The sequence below is a fragment of the Clarias gariepinus genome, chromosome 7 (assembly GCF_024256425.1).
Source record: "Clarias gariepinus isolate MV-2021 ecotype Netherlands chromosome 7, CGAR_prim_01v2, whole genome shotgun sequence".
NCBI classification, from domain to species: domain Eukaryota; kingdom Metazoa; phylum Chordata; class Actinopteri; order Siluriformes; family Clariidae; genus Clarias; species Clarias gariepinus.
The window spans coordinates 11150001-11171018 of NC_071106.1; the positions used below are offsets into that span (position 1 = coordinate 11150001).

The 21018-nt window shown below is 40.6% G+C and overlaps 1 protein-coding gene across 2 annotated transcripts in view; it reads left to right on the forward strand.

Moving 5' to 3' along the window:
• LOC128528114 (protein jagged-1b) overlaps positions 1–18802 on the forward strand; it is a 57740-nt gene extending 38938 nt beyond the window's left edge. The window contains exons 4-14 of one of the 2 annotated variants that reach the window (XM_053500868.1): positions 4390–4644; positions 6176–6236; positions 6323–6453; positions 8761–8880; positions 10337–10450; positions 12404–12517; positions 14521–14634; positions 16481–16527; positions 16970–17137; positions 17233–17383; positions 17483–18802. In XM_053500868.1, the coding sequence (XP_053356843.1) occupies positions 4390–4644; positions 6176–6236; positions 6323–6453; positions 8761–8880; positions 10337–10450; positions 12404–12517; positions 14521–14634; positions 16481–16527; positions 16970–17137; positions 17233–17383; positions 17483–17931 (1724 nt within the window). In that variant the 3' untranslated portion in view covers positions 17932–18802. Of the gene's footprint in view, positions 1–4386; positions 4645–6175; positions 6237–6322; positions 6454–8760; positions 8881–10336; positions 10451–12403; positions 12518–14520; positions 14635–16480; positions 16528–16969; positions 17138–17232; positions 17384–17482 lie in introns of both variants that reach the window. The other variant, XM_053500867.1, reaches the window with a different exon arrangement.
• The last annotated feature ends 2216 nt before the right edge of the window (positions 18803–21018 follow it).

Genomic DNA, 21018 nt, shown 5'->3' on the forward strand with positions numbered 1-21018 from the left:
TGATCTGGCCTCCTTACACATTCCAGCAAGTCCAGCTGCAGCCAGATGTTATTGAATAGTCTGCCAACTTATAGTGTGTAACCCTGGAATACCAGCAGCAGCAGCAGCATCTTCTGTACAATTTCTCAAATGGCACCATTAAACTATTTTGTCTTGTCTTGGCATTGTTACTCTTCTTCTTCGATCAACAGTCAAACCAGCTGCGGACCCTGTTCCGTATCCTGGAAACTTCCTACCAACTCCAAATCATTTGGTGACGGCCGCAAATTTCATGCACGTGTACGGCGGCCCTTGAGAACATGTGACTTAGATTATCCACGATAAAGTAATGCTCTACTGAGTATGATAGTCATTTCACCTAACCTGTGCTCTCAACGTAACAAGGCAAAGAAGATTATGAAAAAGGATGTGCAAAAAATCGTGTCTCTTCTTGTCCTTGGTAATTGCACATTTGTTACACATGTAGTAAAAGTGATTCTGCTTAACAAAAAAATAAAATACAGTATTCCTTAAATGGTGGGTGGGTGAATGTGGGGGGAGGGGGTATAGATTGATGTAAATATTCTCCTGCAGAGTCCTCCTAGAAACACAGCCTCCCTGATTTTTAACACTGTCTCATCGATCCATCGACGTCTCTGTCTTGGCCTCGGCAGGACCTCAGCACGTGCAGAGCAATCTTTCACATTCTCATGTACATTCTCAAGGACAAGTGCAGCACAGAAATAACTAGAATACAGGGACACACTGTTACACACCTGACCCTTCTGATTATGGGCTGGAGAAGATGCACAGAGTGTTTTGGTTCAGCACTCGTAATCTGTAACGATGCGTGACGATGAGGATGAGAGCCCAGGGTAAAGAGGGACAAGCCTTACTGTCCTGCAGAAAATAACATCACGGTCGCAGTAGTTAGCCACTTCTCCTATATTGAAATATAATATACTTCAAAATTACAATCCTTTTTTCTTACCGAATTTCATTGTTGTCGATGTGTGTTGTTTAAGGTCAGTGATGTTACTATAAACCCCTAAATTGGGTAAAGAACAACAATTGGTAACTTCCGTTGGAATTATATATTTAAAAAAAAAAATGTTTTTGGTACTTGTATTTTAGAAGTTTTTTTTTTTTGCTCTTTATATCTAGATAAGATTAAAGCCACATTTATTTATGACGTATAATATATGTTCTAAATACGTAATAAAAACGTATACAAATTTTTCTGTCTTGGAAAAAGTCTAATTTCTGAGTATTTCAATAAATGCCCTATATAAACATAAATATGTATACTGTTCATTATTCCCTACAATAAGCATTTAAAACCCGTTTCTAGACCTTTTTCAAATGCCGAGAATAATAATATAGTGTTAATGTACTAAAGCCAAACTAATATTTATAGAATTGTGACAAAACATTGTTAGTTTTCTTGTTTCAGCCTTTTTTTTTTTATTTCAAGCATTAAAATCACTAAAATCTCACTCAAATAAATAAATAAAAACTATATTTTACACGCAGAGTGAAAAATTTAATGCATACTTCAAGAAAAGAAAAATAGTTTGATGTATATTATATTAATGGAATATTAATAATATTATATAGCATATAGTAGCAACATATTTAGTATTAAAATATTAATACCAGTTTTATAATATATTACTATTAATGTATACTAATAAATCAGTCTTTTCCTGAAGTGTTTATACATTTTTTGGCTGACCCTGCATATGTTTTATGTATTTCTTTTCCCAAATAAGGGTTAAGATTCTTTTATTGTAAATGTTTTATTGGACTTGGACTGACCTATATAACTTCAGTGTATGACAATGTCTGCTTCCATTATCATGAACAATAATCATTAAAAAAATGTAGACTTGTTTTCGACACCTATAATAATAATATAATATTAATATACTACAGAATAGTACATTAATATTATATTGTATATATAATTTTTTTTTTTTTTTCTGTATGCTTACATTTGGAAACAAATAACCATGCCTGAAGCTTACCACCACACATATACTAAATCACACACATGCTATTGTCTGCACATTTAACCTTTATTGCACATTGTTGATCATTCATTTACACAAATTAAAGGATAACTCTGAATAAACTGTGTTGTTACGGTTGTGCATTACTCATCATCCAATTAACTATGTGAGATGGTATTGATGTATATACAGTATGCAGTATATGAAATTGCTGTTGTTTAATAACTTACGTTATAAGTGTGCCTAATAAACTAGAAACTCATTGTGTTTAAATGAAGCATTAGCATAAGTGCTGTCGGCTCGCAGTTATCACGAGGGAGTTATAGTCCCTCCGTTCCATTAAAAGTCGGCGTGTGGCAGCATCGACTTTTAAAGACGTGTTTAAATAGGCCACAGCATTAATTACCCTCACTGAGCTCACGCGGGATAATGCAGACGAGCTCCATGAATGTGCAGTAGTAACGAGAAAAATCAGCTCGGTGTGTGTGTGTGTGTGTGTGTGTGGTGGACATGATGTGCACTCCTTTTGTAGGTGTGACTAGAGCCATTATAATCTGACTGTGATACTTTGTCTTATCTGTGTGTGTGTGTGTGTGTGTGTTAGTTGATGTTAATATGGCGTGTCAGTGGTTCCATCGGATAACCTATCAGTGTTTGTACACCTTGATCCTGTTTTTATTTCTTCATTTTTTTTAAACCCCAGTAATCTTTCTTTGTCTATTCTCTCACTATTTTTTTTCAGTGCCTGTTTCCACAGCATGCACACACACACACACACACACACACACACGCACGCACACAGAGCAACAAAGAGGATTACATATGTTTGCTTGATGGATTTTCTATCTTGTCTTTTTTTTTTTCATTGCAGGTGGTGTGGAGCTCGTTAAGAAGTTTTCTGTTACAATTTTAAATTAGGTTTCAGTCTTACGTTTCTTACGAGATCATAGAAGTCATCTTTACCATGGTTCTTTTCTTTAACATCGCAATCAATAACACTATTTTATATTGTTTTGTAATATTATAATAATAAATACAATTTTAGGAAGGATAAAGATCAGAATGAACATAAATGATATGTTATAGTTTTGAAACTTTAAACTTGATTTAGATTTGTGTCATACTGTAAATATCATGATGCACATAATTTATTGCATTTATTGGAAATGTCATTATGCATCTATTAACTATTATTATTATTATTATTATTATTTGCTCTTATTTGTTTAGTGACTACAGTAAACTAATAGGGAAAGTATGCAATTAATACAATTAGAAATATATGTGGGAAAATATCTAGCTCGACTCACTGAGACTTGGAGTCAAAGGGCGCTTTCATACTGCAGACTCTGGCCCAGATCCGAAAAAACTTGACCCCATAGTCTGGTACATTTGTGAAATGTGAACACCGTTCCACTTGAAAAATTGGCCTCAAGCATGGTTCGGTGTTCTCAGGTATGGTTTGAACCAAATATTAAAGCCAACAGACATACAAGAGGTATAAATAGTCGGCCAAAACACAGTATTGGTGCTGATTTCTTTTGTTATACATATAATAGAGGAAATGTGTGAGCCAAAGAAGCTTTATGCAACATGGAAGTGACCAATCTTGATTCCATAAAAGTTTCAAGTTTTGGAGAGATGATTTTATATGTGCCCCAGAAAAGTGTTATACTGTCTGACTTCAAACAATAATCATTTAAAATGCTAATTATTCATATTTCATGAGTGTTGATACTAAAATTGCTGTGAGCTTCTAGAAGTATATGACCTGTAAAAATGTTGCTTCAATTAAATTGCAAAATTGAAGATTGTTGCCCGTCCCAAAAAAAAAAAAAAAAAATGTGTAGTGCCCGTAAACGTGTCGAATTCATGTCTTAACAACTTAGCATTTTAGAATAATACACATCTTCAGGTTTATGTCTTTTCATATAGATTGCCCAAGTTTCATCTAAATAACAATTAAAATTGGTGAAAGATTTGATGAAAAAAAATGCCTGAGACTACATCTAGACACTTTTTAGCTCCAATACCATGTTTTGGTCGAGTATTAGTGTAAAAAGTGTAGAGGTTGACTTCCTTGTACTCTTTTTCTCCATGCGTTAATGGTGGCTCAACCATCGTGCTGTATCGGAGAGTAAACATACGCGAGTATACTCGGGTGTGGAATGATAACACTAATCAGAAAGCTGGCCAGTGGGGGAGAACGGGGGGAGGGGGGGAAGCAATCATACCCGGGCACGATGGAAAGCAATCATGCCCAGTGTGAAAGCAGCCTGAGAATATCCATCGTTGCCAAATATGTGAAAAAATCCACTTGAAATTTACTTCCTGGCAACTTCGATTATCAGTCATCAGTAATAAGATATTTAATAAACTTCTCTGTCACCCCCAGTAGGTCAGGAGGAGCTGATAGAGCGGGTGTTGTTGTCCTCTATGCTGAACCCAGGAGAACAGTGGCAGCCACACAAGCACCACGGCCGACATTTTACTATAGAGTACCGGCTGCGCTACCGCTGCGACACCAACTATTACGGGCCGCAATGCAACAGGTTATGCCGTGCCCGTGATGACTTCTTCGGCCATTTTGACTGTGATACAACGGGCAGTAAAGTATGCAAAGATGGCTGGACGGGACCAGAGTGCACACTGGGTGAGATGATCTATTTTTTTTCCCTCATGCTGTTCCATTATGTTTTTTTAAGCATTGATTAAGGCATGGCGGCACAGTGGTGTAGTGGTTAGACTGTGACCTTGCACCTCCAGGGTCTGGGTTCGATTCTCGGCCAGGCTCTGTGTGCATGGAGTTTGCATGTTCTCATAGTGCTTGGTGGGCCCGGTTTCCTCCTACAGTTTAAAGACATGCAGATTAGGCAAAATTGGCATTCCCAAATTCCTCATAGTGTGTGAATGTGGGTGTGTGTACTGTATGTGTGTGTGTGTGTGTGCCCTGCAGTGGATTGGCACCCCGTCCAGGGTGTACCCCGCCTCGTGCCCAATCACAATATACCAAATATTAATTTGGAAATGGAACGAAGTAGCAATTAAATTTCTATGATTTTCAAAAACTTGCTTAAATTTATAATTAAAGATCTTTTTTGAGAATTTTCTCTGAACATAGTTCACTATATTGTTTATATAAAAATTACAATTTAAAAAAAGCCAGTTAAATCACCACCACTGTTGGTAAGTTTAAATTTTTTTAATTTTAAGTGGCAGTTTAATGTTAAATTAACTGCCACTAATGTAATGGATTCACAAGGGTGTTCAAGTCAAACCGGGACTTCTTTTCTCATGAGTAGCAGAATGAAAGTATTGATGTTTTTAGAAGACTTCAGGGACAGAACGGAATGTTGAATGTGAATGACGATCCCGGCTGAGGTGTCTCAGAGCGTGAACATTCAGTGAGTGGCGTGCCTGATCGTTGGAAATTGATGGATAACTTGTCGCCAACTTGTGGAGGAGATGCATCAGTCTGTGGGACCTCTTCACACGATCATTCAGAACAGTCGTTCCATCTTGATGGTATCCAAGTACGAGTGAAAAGCTGGGATAAGTCCCGGTTTGACTTGAACGTCCATCAAATTATAGAAATTCCCTTTTTGTGTGGGTTTGCTTTTCCAGGTATTTTTGTTCCAATTGTGCAGGTTATTGTATATGAATGATTATTTTTAGTAGATCCCACTAGTCAGTGTTATCTAATATCTCCTTTACTGCTGCCCCGCACAGCGCTATATAAAGAGCCGTCTTACTGTATGTATATTAAACAAGTGAGTAATTTCAGACTGATGAGTCTAGTCCTTAAAAGGGAAAACTGAAAGAAATCACATAAGCAAATGACATCATCTTAATCACCCATTTCTAACACTAACATCACTTTGTGTCTTTGATGGCATGAGAAGATCCAACACGATAGCGCCGCGTGATTAGTCTTGTTACCATGCGGTGGCATTTAAAAAAGAAAAAAAAAGTCTGGACACCCTTAACGCAGGATTTAGAATCATGTGACCATGGCACGCATGTCCGGTCCCAGTGGAAAAATGTATGTTTCGGTAATCAACATTGACATCAAAACAGTGAATGACATGCGATCAGAGATAGCGAAAGTGTTGATGGTGTCTGATGTTTCAGTTCGTTGTGTTTACGGTGTTACTAACCTTAGCCCTGTGTGTTTGTGATTGCAGCGGTGTGTAGGCAGGGATGCAACATGGCTCGTGCTTCGTGCTCTCTTCCAGGAGAATGCGAGTGAGTTGGAGCAAATGACAAATTCCACAGGAGGATGAATCACTGTTTACTCTATACTTCATGCTCTTCCGCTCTTATCGTCGTAGGTGTAATTACGGCTGGAAAGGCGATCTGTGTGACGAGTGCGAGACTTTTCCAGGCTGTGTCCATGGCACCTGCATGGATCCCTGGCAGTGCGCGTGTGACACCAACTGGGGTGGCCTCCTCTGTAACAAAGGTGAAATTAAAAAAAGAAGAAGAATGTACTGTGTATATATATTTCTGTGTGTGTGTGTGTTGAATATAATCCTGCACATGAATAGATCAATACATGTGCATTGTGTATACAGCTTGATTTCTCCTGTGGTCAGATAAGCTCGTCCCAGTGGACAGCTCCCTTAACACAGGCTTTCTCACGATGTTTTAAAAAAACGTCCACTTCATTCTGTCCGCGCAAGTCAAGGCATTTTTCTGTCATTAGATCCCCGTTGGCCGCGGCACCAACCCACATGTGGGGCTCCATGGCTTTAAGAGCCTGTAAGCTGATAGTCTTGGGTAAACACAATCTGAAATGGGTGCTGCTTTCGAAATGGAGAATGAAACTGTTCCGCCATAACTGTGTGTGAAGGGCTATTTTATTAACACACACATACACACACACCAACATAAACACACACCTGGGGCTAAGCAGAGATTATAAAATAGCCAAAGAGTTGCCAATGTGATTCTTATGAGGTTTTAGAGTGGAAAATCTTATTCACAGAAATCCTGCATTTGACCCGCATTTAGAGAAAGCAATTACATTTTCAGACTTTAGGCATTTTGTCTAGGAACTTTGCTTTCATGCTGCTAAAAATCCAGCAACCGGAGACATATGTAGTTAATCAACATATCGATTTTGTATGTATGTATTGTACATTTAATACTCTGTGTTATTAGCTTTCCATCAGGGCAGTCAAGCCTGTTGTCATAGTTACTGGACTGCATGTATATAAAAGCTTTTTATGGAACTATCAGGCGTTTGTTCTAGTTCCAATGTAACCACTAGGGGCAGCACGGTGCCCGCACAGTGGCCACTAGGAATGGCAAGTTCAAGTTCCTTCTTCGTGTGCTTGGTGGGTTTTCTCCAGGTATTCTGGTTTCTTCCAACCTCGCCTCAGGCGGCTATGGCTTTAAGTTGTTGATTTGGGGATCTGAGGATCCGCGTTCAAGCCCCGACTTCAGTGGGTTGGAACAACCCATATTACTCAGCCACTACATGCAGTGCTGGTCCCAAGTTCAGATAAAAATGTGAGAATTGCATCAGGAATATCTGGCAAGTTGTTTGCAGGTCAGTGGCGACCCTTTGATGGGAGCAGCCCAAAGAAAGTTTTCTCTGGTTTCCTCCAACAGTCCAAAGACATACAGATTAGCCTAATTGCCGTTTCTTAATTGTGGCACCCCATCCAGGGTGTACCCTGCCTCGCGCCCCAAGTTCTCTGGGATAGGCACCGGACCTTTCCTGACCCTTTACAGGATAAGTGGTATAAAGAATGAATGAGAGTCAAGAACCACTACAATACTTTATTTCTTTACAGTAAAATCTACTACTGTACATGAACAGTATCTTACAAAAGTCAGTACTTCCCACAAAAGTGACAGCGACCATTTTATTATATGTTCTCAAAGGAAAATCCTATAGAAATGAAACTTGGATATAATTTAGAGTGGTCAATGTGGAGCTTGTATAGCAGTATAGATGTACGGTCCTCTAACAGTAACTCAACATGCAGGTTTTATTGTCTAAATAACTGCAGATGAAAATGAGTACACCCTTAGTGAACGTGTCATAATGTATCCAAAGTGTCTATATTTTGTGTGACCTCTACATCGTTATTTAATCCTCCTGAGCACCAGAGGTGCACATGTTGTTGCTGGGACTCTCTTCCACTCCTCCATAATGATATCACAGAGCCGCTGGATGTTACATGGTGCTTCGCTACTGTACCTTCCGCTTGAGGACGCCCCACAGGTGCTCAATAGGGTTCAGGTCTGGAGACACACTTAGCCACTGACAAACACATGAACATTATGAATTTGAGAAGATGCATTAAAATGTTTGCTGAAATTAGAGGGGTGTACTTACTTTTGTAAGTGCATGTTTGTTTTTTTATCCTTTACTGTTTAATATGGCTTTTTTTTTTTTTTGTTTTAGGGCCCGAATACATAATTAAAGTGGGCCTTTGTTGCACAATTACATAACTACATAATTTGTTAGCTTGTTAATTAGAAAGCGTGCTTGGCAAATCTATGAGCAACATTGTTGTGGCTTTGCATACACTATTACATAAGTCACTCTCTATTGTTTCAGTATGAAAAGCTGTGTAACGTTTATATAAGTAGAGACTGCTGTGCAGGTGTGTGCGAGTGATGATTGTTCTTCGTCAGCTGCCTATGGTGTATTGATGTATTCAAGAAAATTGTTGAAAATCTAATATTGCTTCAATTTTTCTCTCTCTCTCTCTCTCTCTCTTTCTCTCTTTCTCTCTCTCTCTCTCTTTCACAGATCTAAATTACTGTGGAACCCACCAGCCCTGTAAAAACGGTGGAACTTGCATCAACTCCGAGCCGAACGAGTACGAGTGCGTGTGTCAGGATGGATTTCGGGGTCGTAATTGCACCATCGGTGGGTGAAATCAAAAACCTTCTTTCGTTTAATTCTGCCTGATCCACCGTACCGTCACATTTATTAATCCGGTAATGCTACAAACTTTGGATAGATTAGTTAAGCTTAACGTTGGTTCTGAATCATTCATAAAACGAGCTGAGGTGTGATCCCACAGTGAACCCGTTATGAGTTTTTATTTGGGCTCTATTGATCCGGCTAGCATCACTTTCTCTGTCATTCTTGTTTATTGTATTTTCTGTGTATTAAAGATTTTATTTCAGTGTCTGGATGTTGTCAGAGATCCTCTGATTTTCTTTTCTTTTAACTGTATTTTCTTTAGCATTAAAAATAGATTGAGACCTCAGGTCTGTACCACCACAAACTTAATACCCCCAGCAGGGCCATCCTCGGTTAACCCATTTGACGCAAGAGAGATCTGAAGCTCCTCAGGTCTACAGTTTGAGCCAGATCTTTGTGCTGTTTTTGCTTGCTAAGGATTGGTGACTCTGCCACAAGTGTAACTTAGTCAACCCCAAACTGGTGAACTGGAGCCAGTATGTGAGGCCATCAAAAAGTGGGGACAGTCTTAGATGGACAGACCTGGAGGAATATCAGTTTGTTGGAACAGTATGAAGTAGATATTGTATCATCAGCCTCACATCCATGGGCGCCAGTTCCAGACTTTTCAATCAGGGGTGTACTTTCTTCCTCTGGAGTTCCCCCATGAGAGGAAGTGACCAAGAATTGAACCGTAATGGACTCCTTGTGCAATAGGGAGAGTTGAGAATGGGAGTTTATTAAAAGTCACAATGTAAAGTCTACCAGAGGATGTAAGCTATACAGAGTGATGAAAATGCTCCTGATGAACTGAATCTAACCAAGTATACAAACATGACTGAGCAAAAAAAAAAAAAAGGGTCACACAAGCAAAGAAATAGCATAGATACACATATTTCCCTTATTCTACTTTTGTTCTACCAGACTTATCGGAAAACCCAAATTCACAGTTTAATGTCTGAAGCCTCTCTGTTAACACGCACAGGCGTGAGAGGCTTTAATATAAGGGAAATTATTATTATTATTATTATTATTATTATTATTGTTTTTTTTCATAATTTATTATTTTTTTTAATCGTCATTGATCTATGCGGTGTTGAAGGGCACATCTGATGATCTGTGCCGCTTGGGTTTTAAGGGGTAGATCTAACAAAATAAACAAAATCAGACCACCGGGTCATCTCGGGTTACATTCTCTAATTCCTTCATTTCTTCTGAGGTCATTTGTAATATGAGTAATAGATGGGATCCTGACATAAATTGTGTTTTAGATAAGAAGATTATAAAGCTTGTCAAGTGAAAAAAAAACAAGATCTTGGGACCAAGCTGTGCGTTTAAATGCCGAGCGAAAACCAGACAAAATAATGATTCTGATTAACGATTTCTCTCTCTCTCTCTCTCTCTCTCTCTCTCTCAGTGGAGCATGCATGTCTCACTTCTCCATGTTTCAATGGAGCAACGTGCAAAGAAGACCAGACAGGCTTCATTTGTACGTGTGCAGATGGCTGGACTGGACCCACCTGTTCACTTGGTACAAACACATCCATGCACACTCTCATTCACATAGAGATGCATGCACACACACACACACACACACATAGGTGCACCTGCACGTACTGTCATCAGTGCTAATCAGGAGTGGCTTCCATGTCCACTGTAAAGTCCAAACAAGACAGCACCAAAATAACAATGATTCAAGTGGAAGACAATCAACACACACACACACAAGCAGGATATGATGTACAAACAGTGATGTAATGTCCTTGTTGGAGTTAATCAAAGCAAGAATGAATGCTAGCATGCTGTATGTGAACAAAACAATGCATGCGTGTGTGTGAGTGTGTGTGTGTGTGTATATGTTCAGCATTTGGTCACCGGCCAAATCCTAAAAGTGCTCATCATTAACTTCAGTTAATCCAAACACACTTCAAGGTCGACTTCCTTCTTCCTTCCTTTTTCGGTTTCCTCAATTAATGAAACCGAATCAGCTGTGATAGAGGTACACAAATGATTTTCACATTCGTAGGTTTATGTTTGTCTATGATTTTCAATACTGTTATTTTGAATACAGAGTAAAAAGTTCTTAGTTGTTATGAGGCAATCCTGGTCGTGCTATACATTGCTCTTGTTGATTTCTTCATCTTAGGAAACTGTATTCTTAAGGTCAGGTTCACTGTGACTTGAGGCTGGCAAGCACTTTTATGGCATGCCAGGCCATCACAGGGCACCATGCACACACGCACTCTTTTAACCCTACGATCAATTCAGCTTAGTTAACAACACCTACCGGCATCCTTTAGGGATGTGGGAGGAAACCGGAGAACCTGGAGGAAACCCAATAATATCTCACATGAGCACATAGAGTAACCCGAGCTCGGGATCAAAGCGGAGCTGTGAGGCGGAAACTCTACCCTCTGCACCGCTACGCTGCCTTGCCAACTTTCCTTTTACCAATTTGCCTGCACTGAAATAATAAGTGTTAGTGAAATACACATAGTACAAGTACATGTGCAATGTGACACTTGAATCTCACAGGGTGAAAAAAAAACCTGATAGGGTATAAAATAAACCACTGAAAAATTGAATTCTCACACAATCCGTTTCATACTGTAGGATTGTGGCAGGCAGCACTGTCGCCTTGCACCTCCAGAGTGCGGGTCCGATTCCCGATTCGGGTCTATGTGCATGGAGTTTGCATGTTCTCCCCGTACTCGGTGGGTTTCCATAGTGTGCGCCTCGTGCCCTAAGTCTCCTGGGATAGGCTCATGACCCTGTATACAGGATAAAGCGGTATAGACTAAATGAGCCAGTATTACGGGAATCCCTCCGACTGTCTCGCTTTCATTGACTCAGTCCTTGTGTGTTTGATTGATCACTATTTGCTCGGAATCTACACACTGTGTTAATAATACAGAGGCCTCGGGAACATCCAAGGGCACCCAGGCTCTAAGCATGACTTGTGCATGATATAGGTCCACCTGTAGCTTTTACACACGTGCAAAAAAAAAGCATGAGAACCAGCCACATGTCCACACAACTTCACAAACTGTCCGGTAGGGATATTTGCTCCCCATCAATAGATTCAAACAAATGGCTTAACCCCCCTCCCTGACACACACACACACACACACACACACACACACCCTCTCCATGTGTACAATTCAAGGCATACAAGTTTCCTCACACCACTCATGCGTGTAATAAGCCTGCCTTCAGGTTTCACACATGGGGGTCTCACACACACAAACATTCACACACACATATTCACAGCTAATAAAGTTCTTCGGGCAGGATTGCGTATTATCATAAGTATAAGCAAATTTAATATCATTATCAAATGGAGGGATGATTCAGTTGACTGAGTGTAATTTGATTTGGTTAAATGAAACAGTCATGAGTGAGTTTATAAACCAGATTCTTGCGTGGTTAGATATTGAACTTCAGTTTCCTAAACTTTTTTTTGTTTTGTTTTTGTCCTCCGTAGCTGTACAGCACTGCGACTCCCATTCGTGCGGTCATGGAGCCACATGCCTGGAGAGCGTCCAGGGCTTCCAGTGTCTCTGCCCACCAGGATGGACTGGCAAGACCTGCAAGATAGGTAAAACACAACATACACACATAAATAAACACACATGTGCATATTCTCAACTCCTCAACATATCCTATCCGCTCTCTATAATTAGCCGTACCTGCCCATACATGCCTGTGCCGCCCCTTTCTTACCGGTCTGTGCTCTCCGCTACCTGCTTGTTCTTGTCCAAGCCTGTTCATACCCGTCCTCAACCGTTCGTACCCGTCACCACGTGTTCCTCGTTGTCGCCTTTCTCAGGGCCAGTACACAATAAGGAAGCACCACAGACGGTCTTGCACTTTGGGATCAAAGTAAATAACCTCCATCTATTGAGCTGTAAAATAAACACAGCTCAAAGTGTGTGAAAATGCTTGTTATTTCCTGGTATTATTATCTGATTTGTGTTACGTTTCCTGGAGACAACAATGTCGGGTAAAACTCAAATGATGAATTTAAATAATTGAAACAAAATCATATTATAATTCATTTAAATAAATGGGGAAATAAGGAAACGAAAAACAATTCTTTTTGTTGCTACTGTAATTGTGATACACACTCTCACTTACTCATCATCTATACGCTTTATCCTGTATTCAGGGTCACAGGGGGCCTGGAGCCTATCCAGGGCACAAAGTGGGCTACTCCCTGCACATGGTGCCAGTCCATCACAGAACACACACACTCACACACTATGGGAAGTTTGGGAAGCCTTATCTGCATGTCTTTGGACTGTGGGAGGAAACCGGAGAACCCAGAGGAAACCCACCAGACACGGAGAGAACATGCAAACTACATGCACACAGAGATGGGACTCGAACCATGCCGGGAATCGAGCCCAGACCCTGGAGGTGCAAGGCGACAGTGCTAACCACTATACCACCATGCCGCCTTAGAGAGTTGTAATACTCTTAGAGAAATAATTTATTATCTCTTAGAATAATATTGCAAATATTCATAAATACCATATGAGATGGCGTCACTGTGTGCGTATGATTTAGCACCGTGGCCTCAAGATTTAAATAACTTTATTAGGGTTAAGGGTTCGAATTCTCGCCTAGGGTTTTGTCTGCGTGGAGTTTGCATGTTCTCCCCGTGCTTGGTGGGTTTCCTCTGGGTACTCCGGTTTCCTCCCACAGTCCAAAGACATGCAGATTAGACTTCCCAAACTTCCCATAGTGTGTGTGTGTGCGCATGTGTGCCCTGCAATGGACTTGTGCAAGGTGTACCCCGCTCAAGTCTCCAGGCTTCCCAAAGAAAAAAATAAGGAAAGAATGAATAGACTATATGACATTATTCAACTGTTAATTCTTTTATCATTTAAATAAAATGGAAATAAATGCAGTGGTCACCATTGTCCTAGTTGGACTACAGAAATTTCTAGCTAATTGAAAATCTGTCTGTCTGTACTTTAATTAGTCCACTATTATACAATGACTCTATTAATCAGCCATATATTAACTAAAAGCCTCCACAGGCTGGTTTTCCCACGACACCGGGGTTTCTGAGCCAGCTCTCTCCATGTATGACTCTGCTCCGGGTTAATATATAGAGTTAATACCTCTCCACATTAACCTGGATCAGACCAATTCCCGGCTCACTGTTTAATTTTTAAAGCGGGAAGAATCGCAGTGTTTGGATAGATCAGACTCCGTGGCAAGCTGAAGCACATTGACTCATGTGAGAATCTCTTTCACACTCCGTTGCCCCTCGTGCCCCACCGTGCTCCTCGTTCCCTGGAGTGCATTGCACACTTAGATGCAGTCGTGTGTCAAAGTGACACCTCATAACACCGCCGCCAGCGTCAACACTTTAAGAGCGAATTGTCTTTCAACTGGAAGAGCAACCTTCCATCAGCTACAGAGATATTTATCTTGTTTTAAATTGTCCTTTTATAAAGGAATAAAATAAATAATAAGAAGTCGTTAGTCTTTATACGACTTGATAACAGGAACAGTGGTTCATGCTCATGTTATACACTATATGTTTTGTATACACTGTATAACCTACTTTTTTCCCCCGTTCCTTCTCAGACTTGAACGAGTGTGAGACGGGCATCTGCGTCAATGCTCGCTCCTGCAGAAACCTGATTGGGGGATATCTGTGCGACTGCCTTCCTGGATGGGTTGGAATGAACTGTGACACAAGTAAGTATAGATAAGTTACTGTACAGTATATAGAGTAGATTGGGTGGATTTTAGGAAGGTTTTTAAGCTGTGATGAAGCAATAACCATAGAGCGAAGGATCCGTTTAAATTGTGACTCGTTTTTATCAATCCCAACTAAAGTGTAGTTGACGGCTCTAGGCTCACTTTAGCATTAATAATATATGCAGTAAGGCTGTAAAAAATAATAGATCCCTGAAAAATCTCGCCGTCAACGTTATAGCTGGTTACAAGACTTTGATCTTGTCTGTGATTGGTTGGATCTTCACTCACAGTGAAATGCGAGCCAGTTCTGGAGCTTAAAGGTGAGATTTACAGAAGTAGCTCAGTGGTTAAGGCATTGGATTACGGTTCGGAAGATCCCAGGTTCAAACCCCACAACCACCAAGTTGCCACTGTTGGGCCCTTGAGCAAGGCCCTTAACCCTCAACTGCTCAGATGTATAATGAGATAAAAATGTAAGTCGCTCTGGATAAGAGCGTCTGCCAAATGCCTAAATGTAATGTACACATGTTTAGGGCAGTTAAGCACTGTATTGTATCATACAATCAATTATTTAAAAAGTAAATTTAAAGATGACAAAACAATACCTTAATCATGTAGGGCAAGTAATAAAAGAAACAGAATTACAGCTGACGACCTCCGATTGGCGCAGTGGTAAAGTGTTTGCCCCATCACCAGGAGTTCGATTACCGGGTGACGTTGTAACCCCCTCGCAGTCGGAGGTCTAGAGAGAGCTGATTGGTCGAGCTCTCTCAGAGGGGATGGATGTGAGGGACTTCGTGCTCCCACATTAATCACGGCTCTACAGCCAATCAGGGGCGTCTGTGAGCTCGCGCAAGTGGAAGGAGCGGATAGCGCTGTCCTCCGAGTGTGTTACGCCACCTCCAACAGTGTGTGAGCGAGCAGTTCGTAAAAGATGTGGTTGACAGGCATCACGTGGTTTGGTGGAAACACGTGAGTCTTCAGCCCTCCCGACTGAGTGGTAGTAGTAGCCGTAATGTGGGAGCCCCCTAGTGACGGGGAGTCGAAATTACAGCTGCAAAGGACTGTGTGCTCATTTGTATTTTCTCACTCGTTCCTGGACGTTTGTTCTTATTCAGGAAACTGAGACGTGACAAATTTCAGATGTGCAAAAATTAAATGTGCAAATGTTTATTTACTTTTGTCAAGCGTAATGCCTTTCTCACGCCAGTAACTGCTGTTATAATGACTGCCTGACTCCACATTCCTTTTAATTTTCTTACGGAAAAATTACAGTGAAAGTAGTTCCCTCTAACATGGCAATACTGCTGAAAACCCAGCGCTAATCCAATAGTCATGCTATGTCTTGTCTCTGTAAGATACATTATATAAGGCTTAGACACACTGTACTGTAATATACAAGTTTAATGGCCACCAATCTAACACTTCTGTATAATTCTGTATAATAAAGGTAATTCACAGGTTTATATTAATGTGTTTATTCTAATATTAATTAATTAATACTGCTACTGTAGTAGTATTGCTGTATTTTATCAGTTTGTTGTGGATGCTTCAAATATTCTCTTATAGTTTTATAGTAAATTACTGATTTAAAAATCACATTATTTGACAAATGCCGAATCCCTCGCATGTTTGTTAGCTTTTCATGCCCGCCTGATGTATAAAACACCTTTGCTCGTCGAAGAATGTCGTTATTTAGAAATATAATTTGTATGACATTTGCTGTATCGGCTGATAACAAAGCAATAAGGAAATCCACCAGCGATGATCTTAGTATCTCAGTGTGTCTGTATCTCTGTACACTACTGTCTATTGATTGTGTTAAATGTCATCAACTCAACAGGGAACACCAGCTGTCCGGGATTGTGTCTGAACGGAGGGCGCTGTGAGGTACACTTACTTACTGTGCACTTTTTAGGAGTAGAAGCACACATTTCCACTGAGGGATCTTTCAAAGACCTAAGACAGTTTCTGGGTTCTGTGATCTCGCTGCATTGCAGAAGTCTTTATGTGTACAGCATAATAATAATAATAATAATAATAATAATAATAATAATAAAGTGTTCTAAGAGTCGAGTTGGGCAATCAGTCAACGTTTAATATTACATCTTCCAGTTCATCATCTTTAGAACAGGAACAGAACAACCACAGTGCATAATACACATCACGTGTCGGTTTAAAATTTAAATCTAGTGTCCTAAATAATTCCCTAGTGTACCCCTCTAGCTTCTAGGTAGAACCATTTATGTTTAAGTATCACACTAAACTATGGATTTTTTTTTAAGTTGTGCATCTGATTTGTACCTCACAATTTATATTCTGTGATCTACAGGACTCACGCTGTGTGTGTTTGCCGGGTTTTACTGGTAAACTTTGCCAGACAGTAGAGGGAATGTGTGACAGCGCCCCCTGCCTGCATGGAGGACAGTGTAAAGAGCAGAAGGATGAAGGGGGCATAGTCTGCATCTGTCCTCCAGGATATACTGGAGCTCATTGTGAGGTATGCAGCAGGTGTCTGGTGTACTGAATTAGTTTTTTTTTTTTTTATTATTAAAGATTTCCTAGTTTGACAGATTTCCGTGCTTTGTTTCGCAGACGAAAATAGATCCTTGTGATCCCAACCCCTGTCGGAAGGGGGAGCTGTGCCACAGCACAGAGACTGGATACATGTGTACCTGTCCGGAGGGTTACTTTGGAAACGAGTGTATAAGCCTGAAGGAATTGTGTTACGGCCCGCACTGCCAAGGTGAGAGGTTTAACCAGCGATTGAAAAAAATAAAACACACTTTTTTGTTTTGATCTAACATTAACACTTTATCTTGTCCGTATCGGTATATATTTGCAGACACATCGAGCGGGATGTTCATCATGTATATGGTGTTACTTGGCGCGTTGGCCGTGTTGGTAGCCGTCGGATGCTCTGTCTGCGCTCTTCTGCTGTCCCGTCTGCACCGTCGCCAGCGTCACAAGCATCACCCGAGCGCCACGCCACCAGATGGCGCAATCAACAACCAGCGCCAGTTCTGCGCTCTCATTCGCAACATAGAGCCCACCACAACGCTACTCGGGCAACCTCAGACCCAAACCGTTTTGTGCGGTTCCGCAAGACCAGTGCCACCCCTGGAAGAAATCGAGTTGACCTTTCCGACCACGCAGGTTCCACCCCCCAACCACAAAGCAGACTCACCCCTCGTTCTCAAACCCAACCTCGCGCCCAAAATTGACATTTGCAACCGCAAACGCGAGAAACTCAATCGCTTCCACTACTCCGATAACCAGGAAGTGGAGGCATGACCTTGTCCTGGCCTTCGGGAATATGCACTACTACAGCCGATCACTCTAAAACAGTCTCCTGCTGCAGAACTTTGACCTGTAACGTGGAAAACAAAAAGGTCAGCAGGGGTTAAAACTCTATCTAGGAAAGGAATTGCACTCCAGGCAAGAGCTGAGGATGTTGCTGCTGTCAGGTCCAGGATGTAAATGCATTATAAAGGCCAAAGAGTCAGAGGTCAAAAGGTGACTGAGTTCGTCTTGAGACCCGCGACTCTCGTTTTTAAATCATGGTTATTTAACTGTATTCGATGTGCGTTTACACGAGTGCCATCTGTATTTCTACACGTCTGCGTTTGTGTGTATGTGTGTATGTGTGTGTGTGTGTGTGCATGATTGTGAACTGATTGAGTTTTTAGGAACTGAATGCCACACAGCCATGGACATGGGTATGTTTTGGAACACCTTTACTTTTTCCCTTCTCCAGATAGAACAATGCGAGGAAGAGGTGACCCGCACCGCTCAACGACTGAAAAAGCAAAGAGGTTGTCGAGGCTGTCCAAAAGAGTGCCTCGCCAAAGTTGTAGAGATTATTGACTCGATTGTATTTTATATTGCCTGTCGTGTTGCAGCTGTAAGAGATGTATGAATTTTTTTATATTTGGATGTACATAGCATTTTTTTTTTTTTGTAAATATGTTGTATATATTGATCTGGAATTTTTGTACGGTGATTTTCTTTGGGAAATGTCACCATTTGTCATCTTTTCCATCTCCTCTCCTTCCTCTCTGCTGGTCTTTGCAGGCAAGATGGTTTGCAATTAAAGTGCATCTACCAACCAAACTGTGTGTGTATGTATTAAATGAGTCATGGTCAATAAAAGCACATTAATGAAGCTGAATATGTTTGATTTATATTCACCTAAATAAATTAAGATTTCCCTTTTTTTATTACTTTCTTTCAGATTTACTTACATTCAGTTACACCACAATTACCAGATGTTAGCTACCAAAGTAGCCAGATGTTTTAATATTTACATTTAAGCATATGGCAGATGCCCTTATCCAGAGCGACTTACATTTATCAGATTATTTTGATCTGATTAAAGGTTGAGGCCCTTTCTCAAGGGCCCAGCAGTGGCAATGTGGTGGTACTAAGGTTTGAGCGCGGGACCTTCCGATCAGTAGTCCAACACCTTAACCACCTTAACCTGCCCATAATATCAGTCAAAATAATAATGTAGCTACAGTGATGTTGAACACTTAGGCAGGAGTAACTCAGTGGTTAATGAGTTGCACTGCTGACCAGGAAGACACCGGTTCAAGCCCCGATACTGCCAGGCTGCCGCTGTTAAACCCTCGATCGAGGTCCTTTACTTTCAAGTGTTCAGATACAATTGGGCATCGAGCGAGCAGACCGACCCTGTAAGTAACTGCCACAGGAACAACAGACATTTCTCCAGGGTGAGGAGTGCCCGATGTGGCAGATGGCATGTGGACGGACCCTATCCCCCTGAACACTTAGTGCTTCGGCGTGTAGTTTGACTATGCTCCAGGTAATTAATTACTTAATATTAAAAATCCTTAAAAAGGGGAAAAAAATCTGCTTTGGTGCAGCACTCACATTATTTCATGATCACAAACATGGCAAATGCCTGATTGGCTAAAAACTACTTTTTTTTCTATGGAAATGTTTTACCTTTAGTCTAATGTACATTAAACTGTATTATTTATTTGTACTCAGGGTTCGGCTTGCATAGGGTTTTCATGCAAAATCTCAAAAATGCAACCGCTTTTTTCATATTCCATATTTTTTCCAGCATCATATTTAGTAGTCTTACTCCTAGCAAATAATATATATATATATATATATATATATATATATATATATAGTATAAATTATATTTTACATATTTATATTCTGGCACTGGGGTTTCTCACTTCCAAGGTTGTAGGTTCGAGTCCCGCCTTAGGTCTGTGTGCATGGAGTTTGCATGTTCTCCCTGTGCTTTTCGAGTTTCCTCCAGGTACTCTGGTTTCCTCCCACAGTCCAAAAACATGCATTAGGCTACTTGGCGTTTCCAAAATTGCCGCTAGTGTGCATGTGGTGCCCTGTAAGGGATTGGCACCCTGTCCAGGTCGTACCCCGCCTTGTGCCCGAAGTTTGCTGTAAGAGGCTCCAGGCCTCCTGCAACCCTGTATACCATAAATTAATTAATTATCCCCCTCAGATGAGACAATAATTTAATATAATGTGATGTATACATAATTGAAATATTCATATATCATATTTAAACATTGCCAGCTTCCAAACTCTATAGACGCAGGTTATAATCGACATCTGAATTTACAAGGCATTGAACTTCATCTAACTCAGTGCTTATTAAAGGGCTTAGTCAGAATAAAGCAGGCCACCGTGTGTATCTGAGAGTGTGTGTGTGTGTGTGTGTGTGTATCTGCGTAGTGGAGAAAGTGAATCAGTTAAAAAAGAACACAGATTCATGCACTCGACAGCGATGACCTTTGCCCCCTTACAGACTGGCAATGAACGGAAATGACTATTGCCTTCCTGTTACCACCCGTCCGTGAGGAAACGTGGGAAGTGAAGTCCCCCTAAAAAGCGCTCACACACATCGGTGCGGTCAGAACCCCCTCCCTCCACACCTGCTGCGGATCTCAGGATGTTGGCTCCTCCCTTCATTAAGTGCATTGTGCGCTTGGTAAAGCAGGTCACTATGGCTTCCTGAAAGTGTGCTGATCTTCTCCAAATCCGAGCCCCAGTGTCTTAACTTTTCCACAAGACAAGCCCTTAAGACGTGTTTGGGAACGAATGAAGTCAAGGAAACGGTGTGCATGTGATCCTGTTTGAAAATTTTTAGAACTTTCCCAGTTGTTCTGACTCAGCATGTGATGTAGGATGTTACATTCGGCTGACGGTCATGGATTTCATCAGAATTTGTTAGTCAAATATGTTTACATTATACGGTTAAATAAATAAATAAACTGACCACCGTCAGAGCTCAGAACTAAAAGATTAATGATTTACTTAGAGAATTTGCAAGGCAATTTTTTTATATTATTATTCTTTAAATATATATTTACACTCCAACTC